At 52.8% G+C, this 21,020-nt stretch overlaps 4 protein-coding genes across 4 annotated transcripts; all 4 read left to right on the top strand.

Moving 5' to 3' along the window:
* Window positions 1-691: 691 nt before the first annotated feature.
* Window positions 692-1,651, top strand: Z517_10548 (uncharacterized protein; the record flags this gene model as incomplete). Its single annotated transcript, XM_013424158.1, has 1 exon — window positions 692-1,651. One exon carries the CDS (start codon window positions 692-694, stop codon window positions 1,649-1,651), a length of 960 nt encoding a protein of 319 aa, XP_013279612.1.
* Window positions 1,652-3,380: 1,729 nt separating this feature from the next.
* Z517_10547 (uncharacterized protein) lies at window positions 3,381-6,244 on the top strand (the record flags this gene model as incomplete). The annotated part of the gene is made up of 2 exons (XM_013424157.1): window positions 3,381-3,687; window positions 3,747-6,244. The coding sequence occupies 2 exons, from the start codon at window positions 3,381-3,383 to the stop codon at window positions 6,242-6,244; spliced, it is 2,805 nt and encodes a 934-aa protein (XP_013279611.1).
* A 2,393-nt stretch (window positions 6,245-8,637) lies between these two features.
* On the top strand, window positions 8,638-10,467 carry Z517_10546 (uncharacterized protein; the record flags this gene model as incomplete). Its single annotated transcript, XM_013424156.1, has 1 exon — window positions 8,638-10,467. One exon carries the CDS (start codon window positions 8,638-8,640, stop codon window positions 10,465-10,467), a length of 1,830 nt encoding a protein of 609 aa, XP_013279610.1.
* Window positions 10,468-11,331: 864 nt separating this feature from the next.
* Z517_10545 (uncharacterized protein) lies at window positions 11,332-14,829 on the top strand (the record flags this gene model as incomplete). The annotated part of the gene is made up of 3 exons (XM_013424155.1): window positions 11,332-11,550; window positions 11,649-11,889; window positions 11,945-14,829. 3 exons carry the CDS (start codon window positions 11,332-11,334, stop codon window positions 14,827-14,829), a joined length of 3,345 nt encoding a protein of 1,114 aa, XP_013279609.1.
* Between the last annotated feature and the right edge of the window lie 6,191 nt (window positions 14,830-21,020).

The raw sequence follows: 21,020 nt of genomic DNA, 5'->3' as shown, positions 1-21,020 counted from the left end.
TACTCTGGTCAATGCCCCCCAAAAATGGACCCCCCAACGGCGCTCGTGGCAGGAAGCCTGAAGAGGTACAGAGAAGATGGGGATCTAGGGATTCAATGGCGGTGAAACAAATGAATATTCCAAGTCGAAGATTCTCGTAAGAGGACCAAGCACAGACGGATATCTGCCCAGATTTCGGCTTCTCGTGTTTCCACCCTTTCGACAGCGTCCATTTCCACCGTTGCCGTGGCCCACGTGGCTTGATTGTTCTTCATTCAGACGCAGACGTGCACGCACCCTCTGTCTCCTCCTCTTCTCGCCTGCTCAGATGATCAGACTCAACATCGGCGAGAGAACTTGTATTCTCGGGAGATGACCGGTTACTCGTGGTCACGGTCTTTTCGTCTGCTGGTACAGGGACTCCGGGTTATCACACGCCGAAAGCGAGGATCTTGACCGCCAATAGAAACAGCCTGAAAACGGCTTCGAATCCCCCGCATGTGAAGAAGAGGCATGATGATGAGGGGGAGAAAAACACGGGCAAGGATGGCGACGGCGCAGTTACCGATTGACTGTGCCGCTCTCGGAGGTGGTTTGTTCAGCGTGATGAAAAGATGGATTATTTCACGAAGACATTTTCCTTCGGAGCGCAGTTTGTCCCTTCTTATCTACAGCTGGAAATTGACATTCTCCTAGATATATTTCAATCAACATGGGCTCTACAAATCCAACGACCCTCGTCCCACCTCCAGGCGTGTATTGTCCTGCGGTCACTTTCTTCGATCCTGACACCGATACCCTGCTCCCAAATGAACAAGCACAATACTATTCCTACCTTGCAAATTCGGGATTGACAGGACTGGTTATCTTGGGGACCAATGCAGAGACCTTTCTACTCACCCGGGACGAACGATCTGCACTCCTGCGGTTAGCACGCAAGTCAGTTCCTGAAAACTACCCTATCATTGCCGGGGTCGGAGGCCACTCAACAGCACAAGTACTTGAGCACATCGCTGATGCCCATGCTGCTGGAGCGAACTATGTTCTCGTGCTCCCTTGTGCATACTTTGGCAAGCAGACCACACCCACCGTCGTCCACAACTTCTATGCCGCCGTCGCGAAAGTCTCTCCTCTTCCCATCCTCATCTATAACTTCCCTGCCGTGTGCAATGGCCTCGACTTGGACTCGGATGCCATTGCTGCATTGGCGCAAGAGTTCCCGAACATTGTTGGAGTGAAGTTGACCTGTGGTTCGGTGGGAAAGATCACACGACTCTCGGCCACCTTCCAACCCGACCGGTTTGCGGTTTTTGGCGGGCAGTCAGACTTCTTAGTTGGTGGACTGGCAGCTGGATCAGCCGGCTGTATTGCCGCTTTTGCCAACATCTTTCCGAAGACGGTTGTCAAAGTTTTTGATCTGTGGAAGATGGGTAAACATGATCAGGCATTGGCACTGCAGAGACTCTCTGCTCATGCCGAGAACCCTACAAAAGCTGGTATTGCCACGACCAAATATGCCGTTAGCCAGTTCAGCGCAAAGAAGGCAGGGATCCAAGGCGACCTTGAGGCCATGCTGCGCCCTCGACGACCGTACGAAGAGCCTAGTGGAGCGGTCAAAAAGAAGATCGTTGAGGCGATGTTACCAGTGGATGAGATTGAAAAGACGCTGTGAAAGTGATGATGAGCGGTTTGCTAGAAATAGAAGGACAATGGAAAGCCCTTTTCTTCTTTGACGACTCTAAGCTTCCACAGCCTTATTTCCACACAATTGTTCGAAACGCCGTGTTACCCGGTATAGCTCCACGCTGTGCAAGCCACCTCGTCAGGAGCAGATCTTTTGAATCGCCGTTCTCTCGGCTAGTTGTACCGCCAAAACAGGCGATATCGATAATATGGCCTTTTACTCGTAGTAGAAGGACAGATCGGCCGAACCAGAATCGTCACCTTCTTCGTAGATGCTGATCAGCGCTGCAAACTTGCTTAGTGCCGACATGACGAGCGCCACTGTGGCTCACCAGGAGCCTCCAAGCATGGACAACCACAAGGCACAGAAAAGAAAATACGAGCAGCTCCACTCCACTTTGATGAGTTACACGAGATCCATGCACAAATGTACAGAATGAGGTTGGAATTTGTCACCTCACAACCCGAAGCGGGGTTTGATGCTGTACTCATCCATCAGGTACATGCATGGAACATAATCCAAGCTGAATGAGGTAGGTGAAGTATCAGTCCATCTGATGATATAGAAATGACAAAGTACGGCATTCTACCGAGAATATGCGCAGTCACCGCAGTTGGATCAAAGTCCCTACGTCACCTGGTTCCCCCACACCCACCAGTACCTGGTTACACCTGCCGGATAATTTGCGCCGATGCCGCGCGTCATTGACTTCCCAAAAGATCCAAAACTGAAAGAGCACGTTGCACCTTTTCATTCCTATCAAGCAGCTAACAAGTACAGCGAAGTAAAAGACTGATTGGCACTGACTTCCGTAGGAACCCGTGACACTGGAAACTAAGGGTAAAACCTGCTTTAGAGGCACTACTACATAATTAAGTAGTAGACAGAGTTCATGAACCCTCTTTTGGCGAGTTTAGCGTCTTTTCACATTGGTCTGTCTAGCCCACGTCTTTCTTGGGGAGCTGGGAGCTTGGAGAGCTTAAAGCTGCCACGCTGCATGTGGTGTATCGTATGCAGACACGCAGATGCAGGTCTCGGTTCTTGTCTCCACGCCAGCTCTTGTCGGCATCGGCATCAAATATTCAAGATGTTGGTGGGGTTGGTACGAGTAGTTCGGTTGCTCTCTAGTCACTGTCGCAGTGGTAGTAGTATCATCCCAAGTAGTGACAAGTGACAATTCCCATCGCCATTCCCGCCTTCCATTTTTCCACCCATGCTAATGAAAAAAGAGTCCCACCCTTTGTCTTTCATTTATCACTCTGGAAGTGCTCGACCTTTTCCTCCTCACCTTCGCCAACATTGTACCTTTCGTTAAACAGCGGTCCAATACCCTTAATTTTGCACATAATCCCACCCTCTTCGACACTCCCTGCCGTTCCCGACCAACCCGGAAGTCGTCTCAAAACCTCACAAAAGTCCGTCGACCGGATGTCCTCGCTGTGACCTTACCGGAACTGTACCTCCAGCTCTCTGCGACCTGAGAACTTCAAAGAATGGGCTCTCAAATAGAATAAAAGAATATCCCCCACATTTATTCACGAAATAATCCCAGCCAGACTGGTGATTGCTTCAAGCTGCGCACCACTGAGCCCACCACACTTCCTCTGGCTATGTCAAGAGTTCCCAAAGCTTAGACCACCACTCACTGGAAATTGACGAGACCTGATCGAACACTGTTCATTCCGAGAAGTCGGCCGTCAGCCCTCTGGCAGTCATGATGTCGGTGCTGGGGCGCACCATGTACTCATGGTTGACGGCATGGTCGCTTGTGGTGATGTTCCTGGGATTGACTGTGCAACGGGTAGCAGCGGACAATACCAGATGGATACAGTATACAGGCAACGACGGCACCGTCTACCTCGACGACAATAGACGCCCTTCTTTGTATACTCAGGATTTTGGGGATTGCCAGGGCGACTCACTTATCAATGTTACCCGGTTCGATGCGGCCTACTACAAGGACAACATGACCGTTCTCTTTCACCTGGAGGGAAATTCCGCCCTGACAAACGAGAGTCTGATGCGTGAGTTTTTATTCCCCCTGATTAAAGTGCTGACATTCCAGCTGACTGAAACATCACAGTATATATTGGCGTTTTTGCTTACGGAGAGTCCCGTTTTAATCTGACGTTCAATCCGTGCAACGCCAATATCAACTCCCTCTGTCCTCTTAACTCGTCTATACCCATAGACGCGAATGGCATTATCCCTGTGGCACCATCGGACGTGGCCAATATTCCCTCTATTGCACTGACCATCCCCGACTTCGAAGGACAGGCAATTCTCCGAATTTTTGCCAACTCGACCGAATCTCAGATTGCTTGCTTCTCTGCGGTGGTGACAAATGGAGCTTCTTTTGCGCATCCGTCGGCCGTGGCTTCTGTCCTCGGCGCATTCGTCGTCGTCGCCTTGATCTCTTCGGCGGCTGTGGCCATGTATGGACATGATATTGCTGATACTCGGAAGCACTATGCCCACTCGGTCTCCATTTTCGTGGTGTTCTCCGTCTATCAGCACATCTTCTTCACTGGAGGACTCTCTATGAATTGGCCGAGTGTCTTGGTCTCATTCTGGAGTAATTATGCATGGTCAGCTGGGATCATCTACAGCGAGAAGATGCAGAATTCGATCAACCAGTTCATTGGTAAGAACTATGGAAATATCAGCATGGTTGGCGCTGCTCCCAATGGCCAAAATGCCGTTGGCCTCGGAGGCGGCTATGAAATCACACAGATCTACAAACGAGCGGCTCCGACCTCGTTTGGTATGGGAGATTTGCTAAAACGACAAGCCACAAACACCACAAACGGCACTGCTCAATTCTCCTGGTATGGAACACCAGTGCTCCCAGGACTGCCACTTCCAGGGAATTATTCCGGCTTTGCTGGAACTTTGGCCGAGATCAATATACCCGCGTCCAATGCATTCCTCACGGGACTTTTGTGGTTCCTCATCCTGATAGCTTGCCTTTTGGCTGCTGTTTTCTTCCTTAAATGGAGCATTGAAGGTTTGGTCGTCGTTCGACTGGTCAAGACAACCCGACTTGGGTATTTCAGGAAGCGCTGGCTCTGGTTCATGGCTGTAGCTGTTTTGCGGACATGCTACATTGCCTTCTTCATGATGATGTTCTTAACCATGTTCCAATTCACTTTAGGGGGAGCCCACGGCGTCAAGGCCATCGCAGCGGTCATCCTGACCATTTTCCTGGTCGGAAACCTAGCCGTTTCCGGGTATGCCCTTTGGTACAGGACCAAGTCTGAGGTATTGCCGGAGTTGCAAGAGCAGGCGAGTCATGACTCTCGAGGCAACGAGAATGTCGGGAAGTCCGCTTGGTACAAGATCAGCTTTAAGAAAGTGCCCGAAGCCCAAGTTGCCGAAGGCCAGACAGGTCGACCAAGAACATGGTTCCAGAAACATTTCCCAGGTGCGACCCCTGGCAGAGTTCATGTTCACGACGACGAAAACTACATCATCAGATTTGGCTGGCTGGCGTCAAGATTCCGTCGCAGTAGATGGTGGTTTTTCTTCGTCTGGTTGATCTATGAGCTTGTGAGGGCCGCATTCTATGGTGGAGCTGCAGGTCATGCTTTGACTCAGGTCTTTGGTCTGCTGGCTTGGGAGATTATTGCTCTGGTAGCAATCGTGCTGTTGAGGCCCTTCGAGAGCAACCGGCTGAATTTGATCATGGTCTACCTGCTAGGCTTCAGCAAAGTGGCAACTGTGGCACTGTCATCTGCATTTGATGCTCGATTCGGGCTGGATCGAATCATGACCACGGTGATTGGAGTGGTCATCATCGTCATTCAAGGGATTTTGACCATTTGTCTGATGATTGCCATCGTTCTTGGGGCGATCTCCAGTTACATGTCCATCACGCGTTATCGAGAGACTATCAAACCCAAATCATGGCTGAAGCCTCGGACACGATATTTCGCCCATGTCGATCGTAAAGCAACTGATCGACCGAAGCCACCTGCGCCAACTCCACCGCTAGAGCCCGAAGGGCCGAAGGAACCTTACTTTATGGTGTCAAGCGTCCGACGCCAGCCCAAAATCGAGGACGAGGATCCAGACAATCAAATGGCCGAGTTGTACATGTCACCACGGGCTTCGATGGACCCCGAAAAGGAAGCCAGTTATCAGGCAGGCGTGTCTCGATCACAGTCCATGCGGTCTCGAACTAGTGTATCGAACCTGCCTTATGGAGCGAGGGCTCATCGTGTCAGCTGGAGCACAAAAGACTTTCAAGAAATGGGCCTTGAGCAGGCCGGCCCGGCTGCCAATCCAGTACATGCACGCATGAGTGTAGAGAGCATCCGCGATGTCCCCAGCAGGCATCGGTCAGCAAGTCTGCGGGGAGTTTCGAGAGCCGGCACACCGATTGGGGAGGTCAATGATCTGCCTGCCAGCTCAGACGTTCCGGCCTATCGTCGGGGGCATCGACGGAGCGTGTCGACGCCACTGGGGTCAATGCGCAGAAACACGACCGTCGACGAGGAAAAGGAGACCGATCCAGACACAATACCCACCAATAGTCCCGGAGTGGACAACGACGCTGCACACGAAGCGACGAGACGTTGACGACATTTATGGACATGATTAATTCATTGAGCTTTGGACTGAGTCAAGCTGCTCCAATGATGGGCTATGACACGACATATTGATTTTACGAAGGGGGGCTATTTTTATTACCTAGCATAGACAGGGGGCTTCATTTCCATGTATTGGAATCATTATCGAGGGGCCAGGTATGGACACAGCAAAAATGGCGAGGCGTTAGCATCTCACATCACAGCGAACGGCGTTTGAACAGTTTTGTGGCAAAGTCACTACCGGATCGCTTTGCTGGACATAGAGAGCAAAATAGGAGTTTGTAGGTGGCCAAAGGGTCTGATGAGTATACTGTGTTTGATCGATTCTGCTACCGCTGGTGAGTAGGTGGTTTGGCAAGCGACAAGATCTAGTGTCTTCCTCCTTTTTTCCCAAGGCATGTTTCTTGATGTCACATCCACGCATTCAATATTCCTGCTGACGAAGCCCACCTGCCACCCCCAATAACTTGAAACTTGAGATGGAACAGTCCAGGATTGGGGGTCGATCGTGAAGATGCGCTATATGTCTGCGTGCTGCTGTGCTCTCAATCCTTTCAAGGACACGGTAGCATTGGCTTTGACTGATAAGAAGAACGGACTGACCAGAATACGAGATGGATACCTGCGACTTGAATCAGATGGGCATTCTCCTGTGCCCGAACCCCCTGAGAGACAGTTAGACTTCTGCAGCCCGAGGAAGTGTGTTTACCATCATCTCGGTCGCATACAAGTACAAGAGCGTCGAAGATGCCGCCTTGCCAAAAAGAGGGATGACTGTCCGCGAAGTGAGGCATTTAAGGAGAATGGCTAGGAACTCCAGCCTGGTCTGTCGTCGTGGCGCTTGAGACATCCTTCAGACAAGCCCCTGTGGTGATAGTCGCATGTAGTGCATCCTGTGTTTCTGGAGGGTTTGGGAGAGACGGGACCCCGGATCAGCGAGCGTGGCGGGCGCGGCGGGCTCGGCGGGCACCTTGACTGTTTTGGAGGCTGTTGTACCGGTACCATTCGTTGGTGGTCAGTAAGCAACGGCCCAAGGCGCGACCCTTTTCCCTGGTACCAAGGAAGTGGCTTAAGTGGATAGGCGACGGACACCCCCGGAAGCAATGCCTCGCTCGCTAGCCTCACCACCCGCAAGAAGCGGGCTGCTACTGGAAGTCGTAGGCGGTGGAGGAGCCACCAGCCTACCTAGGCACTCCAGGCTATACTCACCTGGGTACCATTTTGGTGAGGGGCTCAAGTAACGGTCTGTCCTTTTCTCCCCGGAGAGGTGTTCTGGCCTCCCGTGCCAACCCCTCCAGTCTTGCCTAAAGCATGCCATGAGCCACCAAAAAGCCCACCTGGAGCCACCAAAGGAGCCACTGGTGGGACACCCCGAGGCTCCCCCGTAACCCTTCCAATGCTTCCCCCAGTTACTTGGTGTACATAGGTAGTACCTCATGGTACGAGGTAGTGAAATAATAATGGGGCAGCCTCTACCAAAGTCTTCGCGGACCAGCCGCTCTTCACCGACGGAACTTTGGATGAGCATCGTCAGCCATCGTGCCGTCCATCCCACTGTCTCGTACTCGTTCTAACTTCTCCATTCATCAAAGGCACCACCTGCTCAAAGCTCACCATTTTCCCTTTTCGTCTCGCTAGTTTGACAGTCGAGATCATCTAGGATCCATATCTTCTTCCGACACAAGGCATTTGTCAACTGCCGCCCCCGACATACAGAGATTGGATCGAAACCCGACTTTGCAACCTTGTCGAAGACGCCAGGAATGGTTTCTGCGCCCTGCTTGACTCTTTGGCAGACTGCTTACAACGAGTCTTGGGACGACACCGATGCTACCTCATTCATACCTTGACGCCCTGACGCCCTGACGCCCTGACGCCCTGGCGCCCTGGCGCCCACAGACCCTCGTCCGCCGTATTCATCCATCAACTCCTCCCGTCTTCAATCAAAGACGGCCCCGGATTCCGCAAGGTCCCATCATCTCACCCCTGAATCGGGCCGTCCTTTAGATTCCATCAGTGATCGTCTAACGGCTCGGTAGATTGGACGTTGTTGTCTTGTCGACTCTTGTCGCTCTACCCTGGTCGTGTTTCGCGACGCAGATCCGTGCATGCGGCCCGAGGCTGATCGTGTCTTGTGTTGGACTACGCATCTAGTACCATTATCAACTACCAGGTCCTCTTCAAAACCCCTTCCTTGTGAACTCGATCACAAGCTCATGTAGTGGTGAAGCACCTGGATACTACGAATCCAAATCGGTTCATCCCGCAAAGGAATACATCTGCAAGGTCTATCTATTGCACAAACGGCATCCCAACCCTCCAGCTACTAATAGTCTACCCTTGGTTGATCCAACGACTCATTCGATCACTCAACTCCCCGGTATGCCTACTTCTACAGCCACAGCGTCTAACACCAGTTCTCGGAGGACTCCTGGACAGGTCCAGAAGCCTTCCGAAAATGCTCAGATTCCACCACCACCATCGCCGGACCACGCCGGACCCCCAGCAGATGAACCGGCTCCAAAAAGGCCTAAGCGGACACTCAAGCTGACTGCCTCTCAACGAGAGAGGAAAAGAGCCATCGACCGCGAGGCGCAACGAAGCATCCGCTTGAAAACCAAAAATTATATTGCCCATCTCGAGAACTTGGTCCGAATTATGGAGAATGGGGCGTCGTCGGCAAGCCACGGCGAGAGCGGTGAGCAGCCCCTTGGACAGGGCAAACCCGAGGAAGGGCAGGAAAGACTCAGATCGCTATTGTCTCAGTTGAGGCAGAGCGAGGACGAGGTTAGACGACTAAGGGAGATGGTCAATGGGGTCCAGAAGCTGGTGGCAACGGCTCTGAATCCAGGCGAGGGCCTGGTCGCACAGCAACTCACCGGTGCTAAGGCTTCCGACGGCCAACAACCCACATTCATGGCGACGCCCCTTCAAGGTGTGGTCCATGATCACCTCGAGAACAGCGCCTCCGTTTACTCACATAGTTCGGATTCATCCTCGCCAGTGGTTGAACTAGGGTACCAGCCTTTTGATCACCCGAAATTTGCCGAGGCACCTGTGCCCAACTACACCGCCAAGGTAGCAGGTCTTCGAGCCATCCCTCCGCACCACGCAGATCGACCTGACAGTCTTGGAAGGTTAGTTCCTCCTGGCACCATACTGGAAGGGCCGACTTCAGAGCCCTTCGACATTCTGAAGGACAGAGTCGAAGGTGAATTGTTCTTCCTCTCGGAACGGGAAATCAATCGGGTCTTGGGAGGCGGTCACCAGTCCTTCGCGAACCAGAATCTTGACGAAGATATCGCCGTCCGGGCAGTATTACATGGTTGGCGTGATGTGCAGGACCTGTATCTTCTGGACAGAGGCTGGCAGGCACTCAAGAGCATTGACCAATTCATCTTCCACGAATGTGGCGTTGTAGAGAGAATCGCCATTCTCCACATGATGCGACTGAAGCTGCTCCATCAGAGCAACATGTATCCGCAGTTTCTGGCTCCGCTGCCGCCATTCTTCCAGAGAGGGTCGACCGAAGACCCGGATATCTTGGAGAAGACGCCCATCATCGAACATTTTGTTTGGCCCGGTCTACGAGTTGGTCTGTGCAATAATAAGAGGAGGTATATCAACAACAAGTTCTCGGATTCTTTCAGACGATCGCTAAAATTTCTATGGCCTTACAAAGTATCGGATGTTTATGAGAGAGATCCTGTCACCCAGCTATATACAGTCATGCCGGAATTCAAACGCCGCGAATGGGATCTCCGTGTGTGGACAATGAGAAGGGATTTCTTTGCAGATGCAAGTGAACTGGTAGGCGCGATACCGATGTATGAGGCGCCATTAGATCGACCCCTGATCCCAGCCGCACCAGCACCTATGCAACCAGGCTGGTTTGCAGGACATGCGTCCCGGCGGATGCTTCAGAAAGCACCTGTTGGGGAAACGAGCAAGCAACAAGCCACTGAGCCGCAGATGGAATCGGCACATGTACCTGTCCATGCTCACTCATCTCACCACATCGGCGGCCTGTCATCAGTCACGACGACGACCAACATACCTGTGGCGCAGATTCCGCATGCTGCAGAGGTTGAAGCTTGGCTAGGGGATCCTGATATGGTGCCGCAGTATTGGAATATGGGGCAGGACATGAATGGGAACTTTGAGGCTGTGTCTCCTCAGTGGCCGACCGTTCCACGAGGATTCGGAAATTGAGATGGATAATGAAATGGGCGGTCTTCTAGGATTGAGGCGATCTGATTGTCGATGACGTCCACATCATATTGAATGTATTGGTATCTGGTTCAAGATCTTGAGTGCCTTTTGGTAAAGAAGTGCGGCGTTTCTAAGCGTATGGCCGGGAGATATCTCGGGATTCCAATAGAGTGCCGTGGGTTCTTTTTTTTTTTGCCTCGAGCCTGGCCCTGGGGTTCCGCACGTCGCCGAACAAGCACAAGGTGCCTGGGGCTACAAGATTGTCGTGTGTTGGTGCCACCACATCAGTTGCTACGAGTTGCTTGTAGAGCTTCAGATATGACGCAAATCACGTGTCCCGGCTTGGTAAGTCGTCACTCGTCAATCACATGCGCCGCACCCGCGCAACCCACGCATCCATCATCGAACCATCGAACCATCGAACCATCGCATCCAAGCGCATGCAACCAGCTGACGAAACTTATCCACGTCCATCCCGCTTTGGCTCTTCATATATCCAAGTACCTCGTTACCTGAGCAGATGCCGTCGCTCAATTCGCCCAAGCCTTTCTCATGCGACCCTTTACCGTTTTCTGCAGCTTAGAAGCTTCGTCCGGTCAACAGCGTCATTGAATGCCGTGCTTCCTTTGTTGCCAACCCTCGATTCATCCACTGCCTTGATCGTGTCGGCACGGGTTCTTCAGTTGAACCACATTCGATCAGAGGATCCATCCCCGTTGTTTGTTGTCTCTTCCAGCAATCATATCAGAAAGAGGCAGCCCCCCTCCTCTCCCGCAATCTAGGTCGAAGACATTAAACCCCCCTCCGGCCAATCCGGTTCACAGGTGGCCGATCCAATTTTTTTTTTAATGTTAATCATCCATCATGAATTTACTCACGCGCAAAACTTCGAGCAAGTCGCTCTCGGAGAAGGAGAACAGAGGTAGAGGCTCGACGGGCCAGGATGCTAGCGCAGCGGAGCGCATTGCAGACGACAGCAAGCCGTCCTTCTTCCACCGCCTGAGCAGGAAGAGCAGCCGGTCCAGAGAACGGGAGACGCACAGTAGTCAGAATGAGACCACGTCAACCCCGCATCCGAGCGAGGTGAGTATGATTTGACACATTGCAACTACTTCTCTTCGTCTGGCAGTATACCTCGCTGCACACATGCGCGTTGATACTGACTCCGGGGGCGCTTGCAGGCGAGCCATGAGCGAGAGGCAGCGACTGCGAACGCGCATAATAAAATCGTTTCTCCTAAAGTGGCCGAAGTCCATCCAGAGCTTGCTCACGACACTAAAGGGAAGCATTCTGTTCACGTGGACTCTTCACCCCACTCAGAGAACACTGAGGCCCTCCAGTCTATTGACCCAGCCACGAAGGAGAAGGCTCCCTCACTACCCAGAAGCAATGCCGAGAGGCTGCAAACAGGTACTGAAGCAGGTGAGTTCCTCGTGCCTTGAGCAATGCCGGCATCAGCCTAATTTTGATGCTATAGACGATCAGCCCAAGACCAAGCGCCGTCCGGGAGGCTTGACTAAAGAAGACGTCGAGCATCTCTTCTCTGGGGCTCCCCAATTTATCCTCGAGAAGGGTCGGAGAGGCCGCTATTTTCCCCAATCATTTTTCCCATGGAATAATGACCTAGAGATATCCGATCTACAAGACCGGCGATATATCAAGCACGAAAGCTTCGCGCTCGCAACGCTACACGCCCACTTGCCTATTCCCGACGAAGTCAATTGGAGACCGGGAATGGCAGCCCCAACAAAGAAGCAGGGGCTTGAACTGGGGAAGCGACCAATGTTTGAACTCGGAATCTTTGAGCGGCCGAACATGCTAGGCATCGAAGGTCGAGAGCCGGGCTCAGTAGGCATGCGATATTTCCTCGAAAGACCCGTTGCGGATGGCATGACGGACGAAAGGATCAAGGAGCATGGCAAGGACGTCGAGATTGACCTGGCAATCGCAAATGCCCCGGCGCTCGAGGCTTTCAAGATGCTCGCTCTAGGAAAAGACAATGAGGAGCTGAATGCCAAAATCGGCAAGCATGCGCCCGCTCAGGAACGAACCAGATTGATCAACGAAGGTCCTCGCGCCTGGAAAGCCGTAGGTGTCCGGGATATCAGCATGGAAGTCCTGGCCGAGAGGATGCACCGAGTGGGCGACTTGCGCGACCATGTTCTCAATGCCGGCTGGCGGACCACCGTCCTAAACCACATTGACGCCCCGTCTCTCTATTCCCATCTCTTCAACGAGCTACTCTACCCACCTCACCGAGTGCCGTCGGATGCCAAAAACGGGAAGACATCCCTGAAGATCCAGATTGAAGCACTGGTCAAGGTTCTGACCACGCCTGGCGCCTGGCTCGATCTGAGCATCCCGGAGTCGCGGTTGAGGTTCGGGAAAATCCTACATAGTCGGACGACTCGACACGACCACGATACAGGTCTTCTGGTCATTGACCCGGAGCGGAAGTGGCTGCTCATCCAGCTCCTCCTGTCTGTCGAACTGGTCATCCGCCTCGATGCGGCCCTGAGACTAGGCGTGGCACTCCATGCGGAAAACTTCGAGATCAGCAGCGAAGAAATTCACCATTTCAATAAGCTACGTAACCTCAAGGTTGATTGGGACCTTGTGGCCGCCCGGCGGTTTCTGTTTCTATCCTATGTCAAGAAAATTGAAAAGAGAGACTCAGCTCCCGTAACGCCGGTCCATTCATTGGAGCGACCTTCGACTCTCAGGCAGAAGTCTTCGGGCGACCACCGCCATTCACTGTTTGGCGATCTCAGACACAAGATGGGGTTGGACAAATCGGATGCCGAACCACACGTTGTGCTTGATGTCTGCGACGTGGCCATAATGGCTCGACAACCGACGGTAATGGTGGACGGCCTCTTCCGCTTCGCCACCAACATTGGATGGCCGCGAAGTGAGCAGCTGCACGAATCCCTGAAGCAGAAGCTGTGTACGGCGTCGGTGGAAGAGAGGGAGAAGATGCTGATGGATGCGATCGTCTGCCCTGATGACAACACCGCCACGACTAGCCCGGTCAGCTTGACGCCTCCGCTCCAGAGGTTCAATGTCGATCTACATCCCGCTACACCCACCACCATCGGCGGCTGGCTCTCACACAGCTGGCTCTCAGGTCTCATCCTCCCGGGCACCTCGATCTGTGACATCCTGATGTCCACGCTCCTCGAGAACGACCCTGACCCACGGACTCTCCAGCATCTTGGCTCTGCCCGCCTACCGCTGCGAGCGTCGGGGTTCATCCTTGACGGATCTTCCTGGTGGTCCAAATCCTGTATCGTGGGGCGGGTCATGGCACCGACAAAAGGGGGTATGGAGTCGATGGGTTGGATTCACACGCCCAAGTTCGTGCCCTTGTTCGAAAACACCCGCGAGCCGGTGGGCAACCGCTGGGTGAAGATCAAGACCTTTCCTGTGCCCACAACTCGCGACCGGCCGAGAATATTCGACGGTGACAGATTGGCCGAGGATTCGACTCCGCTGGGTAAGGGGAAAGGAGGCATCATGGGCACCGAGTTCAGTATGGTAACTGACCACGTCTTGGACGACGGAAGCATGCCCGAAGTCACAGTCAAGGACATCAAGGTGCATTTATCCAGCTCGGACCTGACCCTCGCATCTGCGGAACACCCACTGTCCGCATGGGCTCAGTTCGAACTTATCCTCGCACCACCTACAACCCCGACTCCATCCCATCTATCATCGGGAGAGACGCTCACTAGCGAGACGGCTCGGCTCCAGATTCGCTACGGCCTCGATCGCGCTGTGTACTTTGTGACCTCCCACCCATGCCGCCTGCCTCACGGCCATGCCACATTCAAGCCCGGCTCACTGGATGCGCATTACGAACAACAACACCCCAAACACATAAGAGGCGTGGCGGAACACATCCCTGCGCATCCACTGCACAAGACATATGCCTACGTGACCAAAACACTGGCCGAGATTGTGCAGAATCCAGAGCTGGATCCCCCGAATCCAACGAGGATGGGCGATGAAGGCGTCTGGATCATCGATGCGCGAAGTCACGGCCAGTCGCCACACAGTTCACAGACCTCCCTACATGGCGAGACACCTACACCGTCTTCAACGCCGACGCCAGCCGCAGCTGAGGGAGCAACCCATGGCGTCACAAGTCCCAAAGTGCACCTTGACTATCTCCAGCGCTATCTCCACGGAAGCACCGACCCGCAACTGTGGAAAAAGGACATCCTCATACGGGCGTGGTGTGCCGAAAAGGGTCGCAACGCCATCGTGGCCCGAGTCGGACGCACATGCCTATCCTGTGCGATCCGCGAGGCCAAGGCGCTCGAGATCTCGGTCATTATCAGGGTCGGAATCAAGGAGTGATTTTCAAGCGGAGTTTGGCACGGAGGTCAACGAAGTGGCCGGTCAACAGAGGGGGGTTGTCCTCGCTGGCCGCTGGTCTTGTCATTCAGCTCGCAGCATTTGGATATGCCATCCGGCGGGTTTGGGCAGTCGAACACAGTTCCAGGAACATGGATGTTCGGGCACGCAATGGGTATGGGCAAGGGAGGGAACCTCATTTCACCAATGCCATCAGATCAAATCGGTCACGGGACTCACAGATGGAGCGAAGCCCTTCATTCTCATCCCGCAAGGCACATTCCCAGGGAAGGCAGGGTCTGAGTGAGTCTTCAAGCATGGCGATGGAAATGAGACCGGGAGAGTTAGCGAGGGTGTTTAAATCATGATCACGATGTTGACGGCGAGATGGGAGGACGCGTGACGCACCCGGGGGGAATTTGCGGGACTATTTAATCGACCAACTGCACATCATATCACGAGACGAGCTTGAGATGCTGGGATGACCTGGGACGACCTGGCACGCCTTGGACAAGATGAAAGGAAGTGACATATGGAAGCTATGAAAGGAATGGACATATGGGATGGGATGGGATGAGATATGTGAGATGTGTCAAGCATATGACTCTGAGTGTGTGTGTGTGTGTGTGTGTGAGAGAGAGAGAGAGAGATTGAGTGATTGTATGATTGAGATGAACGCTCGAAAATCTACAAGCAAGGACAGAGATAGAGATAGACATTCTGCACGAAGCACGAGAGGTCTCTTGGTAGTGAGTCATGGTTCATATATCATGGACTATGTATGGATCCATCTCTCCGTCCATCTATATAGTGAGCTAGCTAGCTAGCTAGCTATCTATCTCTCAATCTCTCAATCTCTCTATGCCTTTGTTCGTCACCATTTCTCGCGGCGCGATAGAACGAGGGTACAAGGACGGGTTTGCCAAATGATATCGACATGATGTGTCTAACGTATTCATCGTCATGCGAGAGAGAGTGTGTGTGAGAGAGGGAGAGAGAGGGAGAGTACCTACTGTAGCCTGTAGCCTGTATCCTGTAGCCTGTTCATTTCACATCGATCGTCACTCTGTTCGCGCAGGCAAGAAGAAGAGACAACGGGGAGAATAGATCATGGGAGAACAGAGATAGGAAGTGTGTTGCACGCATGCGGTCTTCTGTCGCTCACTCCCTTCCTCCCTCCCTGAAGGACGCGGGGCTCTCAGTGGAAAGCGTTTTGCATGATAGCAGGAGACCAACCGGGAATGACAATGTCTGGTTGGCACGAGAGGCCCTACTACTCAAGATTGCCAACACCCAAGTGGGCGAGGCATTGTCGAGAAGCCCTCGAGAGCAATACCACGTTGATTCATCTTCTTCTGTTTGTCCTCTTCAAAGGCCGAGTCCGAGTCAAACAACCCCCAACACTTTCTGCAGGGGCGGGGGCAAAAGTTACGCAGAAATGAACATGTGCCACCAAAAGCTCCCATGGTATTTCGGCAACAGGCCAGAGTCTCCCAGAATGCATGTGAACAGGGGCTCTCGGTGGTCGCGCATCAGCACCCCGACATCAAGGGTTCATGAGACCTGGCGGGGTGGGCTGCGAGATTGCATCCGCCACGTACATCGCCAAAGCGCATCAACACCGTCCCTTGGAATCCAATGGGAAAGGGGATGTGTGGGCTTCCTGAAGTTTGTGGCGAGTGCTCTGCTTGGGTGTTGCCTGATGGCGCAGAAGGACAGCAGATCGCACCGCTCATAGTTACGACCTCAATGATGATAGACGTCCTTAGTTCCTCCAATCCGACCTGACCTTCTCTTATCATGTGCACCGCAAATTCAGTCCACGAACGCTCCCTGGTGTTCCGCCAGTGGATGTTGACGTCAGTAACATCCTTGCCCACAGCAATCCACGAAAGCATGAAGAAGAGAGCTGAGCGCCCGAGAGAGCACGACTGGGAGCAGTGGAGGTTGGAGGGATTGATGGATCCAAAGACGGTGACCGGCGACGCCGACCCAGCTGCCTGGTTCATGGAAACCCTGGAGTCAAAAGTTTCACCGCAACACTGAAAGGATGTTTGTGAAGTCAATGCAAAGACCTTGTCCGAGTCAGGTTCAGGTGTCTGTCTTTGATTTGTGGCTTGCGACGTTGTGTGCAACCCCGACTGAAAAGGATGTCTCATGAGAGGAAAGCCGAAATTGAGGTCTAGACTCTCTGTCGACAAAGTGATTCAAACAGGCCCAAAGATCACCCCTTCGCCTTCACGGAAGGGACCAGCGCTAATGTCACCAAAAAACGCTTCCTCTTGCAAGAGTTTATTTTAGGCTGTCCTCAAAGGCTAAGGTGTGTCGGTCACATTCCAAGTCTCGGAAGACTTGTACTCGGTACCTCGTAGATTGTACGATCCTGGACAATTTTCAACACCTAGTTCTCATGTTTCACTTTTGACAGGCAGCTTATCGGAATTATATCCCTTGGCGCATCCTCCGGGGTAAGCAAGGTAGACGAAGAAACTTAGATTGACATTATTGTTCCAGAAGTCGGCTGGGTGCGGAGGCCCAACCTTGCGAGAAAAACAGTAACGGTGAATGGACACAAGTTGCATAAATTGATGTTCTAGACCAGGAAGATGATCCAAGTTTCTCGATCGCGCGAAATACTTGTAGGCTCGATGGCAGTCTTGGAAACTACAGGCTCTGAGTGGGATCGCGTCAGAGGTGTTGTGACAGCATCAACCTGTCCCTGATGGTTGGTGAGTTCAACGGGCGTTCGCCACGATCGTTAGGGTGGGTGGATTCGTGAGAGGCGGGGTTCGGTGCGCGGTAGGGAGGGTGTACGAGGTATCTAGAGAGTAAACAGCTTAGCTTTCCTGGCGGCTTCGTTCTGTGCTAGCGGTGCGTCTGAAGAGGGGAAGAGGGAGAGAAAAGGAGTGGGCTAGAACTTGACTTTTTTTTTTTCGAGGTGGCCTATTATTGGCGTTGGAGCAGTGTGTGTATGCAGCGAGAGGGAGGAGATGAATCCAGAGGAGAGGAGAACATTTTTGTGATGTGATGATGATGATGAGGATGGCGATGATCATAACGTTGAAAGCAAGATGATGGTTGTGGTTGTGGTTGTGGTGAGATCATTGACTGCGGCCTCTTGAGTATTTCGCATAAATTTGTGTGTTGGTCACCCGAGTACGCAGGCAGCCAAGTGCTTCAATGAGGCCGATCATGGCCCCCCCCTTGTTCAATCAGAGTATTTTAAATATTATTCGGTACACATTCCGACCATTAGTGCAGAGCGTCGTTGTTACTTGTATGTAGATCATCCTCGCCATCCTCGCCATGGTTAGCACAGTACGAGGCTTGTCCTTCTGCTTCAACACTCCCCCCTCTCCCTTCTCAAAGGCAGACCCCAACCGATCATGGGTGTTTCACAATGAGCCCTCTGCATGCTTGACAAACCCAGTGAGCATCCGCGTTGTGATGACCAGATCGAGTCCTCCCAGTTCCCCGTCCACAATCATTGCCACTGGGCGGATGTTTGGGAATCCGCTCCTGACGTCCAATGGCGAAGTACTCGATTGGCTGACGGTTCAATGGTGTCTCTCCTCTCAAATCATACGTCGCTCCCTTAGCAGTCCACGTCTTTGGTAAGTCGCGATGGTGATCGACTCCTTTGATCGCCCTCACCCACCTCCAAGTGGACATCAATAGCGCTGGCTCTCGGCAAATAGGCAAAGTACCTCGTACAGGTGATGAGCTCCATACCTCGAGACGACCATTCGGTATTGTTAGCCGATAAGTCCAGATAGAAAAGGTCCTCTCAAGTCATCTGTCTGCTGGGAGTCCTATCTCGATGACAAAGCTCGGCTGCGTTCAAGTGCCGGGACAAATCCTACGGGAGCTTCGAAATGGCGGCGTCGAGGTGCTATTGTCAAAAACAGATAACGTCTCACCGGTTCGCCCGTCCTGCGCGGGCATTGTCCCCCGGAGACAAACCGTCTTGGGCACTGCCTTAGATGCCCTTTCAGCCAACCCCCCCCCCCCCCCCCCCCCCCCCCCCCAAAACCGAAGAAGAAACCCTTTGACGTGAAAAGGAAAGAGGAGCACGCGCTAAAGTATCCAAGGACGTGTACAAGGCCTCGAGGTAAAGAAAAGCCCACATACCCTAGCTGCATGGCTCTGCGTGGCTTGTAACAATACCAAGTTTTTCAATGCTGTGTTGTCCTAGTATACCGATCGGAATGATCGCTTTGCTGTCCAAACCCCATCTCGAGTCTCAGGCATTGCTCATAGGTAAACACCAGCAGGTCAGGCACAGCATTGGGCGTTGTACTCGGTACCATTCGCAAGCTGGGTCAAGTTTGTTGGGGCGAAATGCAGAGTAGACTTCAATGGCCCCCAGTCTCCTTGTGCCAGGGCTTGCTGCAACCCAAAGTCGGGCATCAAGGGCAGTCGTTTTCGCTTCTTCATCTCTCCCCCCCCCCAGTCGCACTCGTAGGCAAGGCAGAGACGGATGCAGGAGGCCATTGAAAATCTTTAGTGGGCATGGTGGTCTGATGCCTGGTGCTGCCACCGTCCAACCCACTAAACTCTCTTTTTAAAAATAGACGGCGAAGATTCAGAGGCCCTTGTTCCTTGACCCACCAGGCCAACAGATCGACAGTCCCCTAGGGAGAGACAGAGAGCCACAGTTTGTCGTCGCACCTGTCCATTATTCTCCAGACTGTCAGGGCTCCATGGGAAACCCAAGAACTCTGATACCAGGAGAGGAATGGTCAAGTCATCTTTATCTGCTTTCTCCAACCCATCTTTTGAATTTCCCAAGCGAGTAGTCAGAGGGAGAGAATGCGACAAAGCGTCGTTCGGGGTTAGACCTTGGCCTCTTCCGCCCACAAGTCAATGGTCGATCTGTCTTTCTCCTCTTCTCAGCTTTTGGTGTGAAGCCCCAAGTTGGGGATGGATTGGCACCCAGCGATTGCGACTGCTGAGCTGCCAGCTTTCTTCACTTCACATTGGCTAGTGTCTCTGCAGAATGAGGCGGTCCTGACTGCAAAGATCGACAAGGAGCTGGCATTCATACTCGTAACCCCTGGCTTGGCCACTCTGCCGAACTCCGAGGCCTGCAGAAGGTGTGTCTAGTACCAGGACTGACTGTGTACGCGGTCGTAAGGGGGTCGACTTCCCACGCTGGGCCTGAGTATTTGATCGTCGGTAGAAAAGTCTATCGACCTGCTGTCCAAAACCCACTTGCACTCCCGCGGGAGCTGCCATTGATGCCAAATGTTTTCACTTTGGCATGACTAGAGGTCTGCAATTGCCATGATGTGACCCATGCGAAATCAACCACCATGGCGACCACCGGGTGAAGGGGAGAACGGCTTTGCGGAACTTTATGGTGCCAGCTGGCGGTGACCTCTTCTTTGGAGCCGCCATAGGCTTGGAAAACCACATGGCAAGCTGGCAAACAGCGCGCAAACCCATTCGTTCTTTGCTCCGAGGAAATCAAAATTCCCAACGGCTCTTTGAGAGACACTCGCTCGTGCTTCATCTGGATCGGAAGAACCACGCTTGAAGTTGCCTTCGATTGGTGCATTGCGTTTTGGACCAGCATGAAGCCCCGAAAATCTTACTCTGTCCTCTCGGAGGCTGGACAAAGTCTGTATGCTTCTCTCAGGCATCCAACTTTTTCAGATTTCTTCCTGCTACGTACTCCAAACTCCCACTTAGGCATGATCAGAGAGGAGGCAAAGGTATCCATTGACGATACCCTTGACTTGATGCGTTCCAGGCTGTTTTCCCCTGAGAGCTCTGCTCTTTCGACTGACTTTGAACTCGCTCTTCTGGCGCCCGTGGAGTCATCATACCTGTAGCTCCGATGGAGGGGGGGGGGGTCGGATGCTGATTTTTACCCCTAGAACGCTGTTTCACCCGAGAGCTAGGGACCACCAGGTGCTCGGTCCACGTGGAGAGATGGTCGCCACCTAGACAAGTATTGTAGAATAATACGGGAGGAACGGGCGATAGACTTTTGGTTGAGAAAAGTGTGCCGCTAGCCTTCTGGTTGCAGAATGTACAGGGATCTCCAATGTGGACTGTGAGACGCAGTAGCTTCGACGCTACCTAGCCATGCCATCAACTGGGAGTCGACCCGGACCATGTTTCCGTTAAGTCTAGAATCCCTGGACAAGGTCCCTGAGAAGATCTCTTTCCAAAGGAGGATCTGGAGG

Source organism: Fonsecaea pedrosoi, assembly GCF_000835455.1.
Source record: "Fonsecaea pedrosoi CBS 271.37 unplaced genomic scaffold supercont1.7, whole genome shotgun sequence".
NCBI classification, from domain to species: Eukaryota; Fungi; Ascomycota; class Eurotiomycetes; order Chaetothyriales; family Herpotrichiellaceae; genus Fonsecaea; species Fonsecaea pedrosoi.
This window is presented reverse-complemented; position numbering and strand designations above follow the sequence as displayed.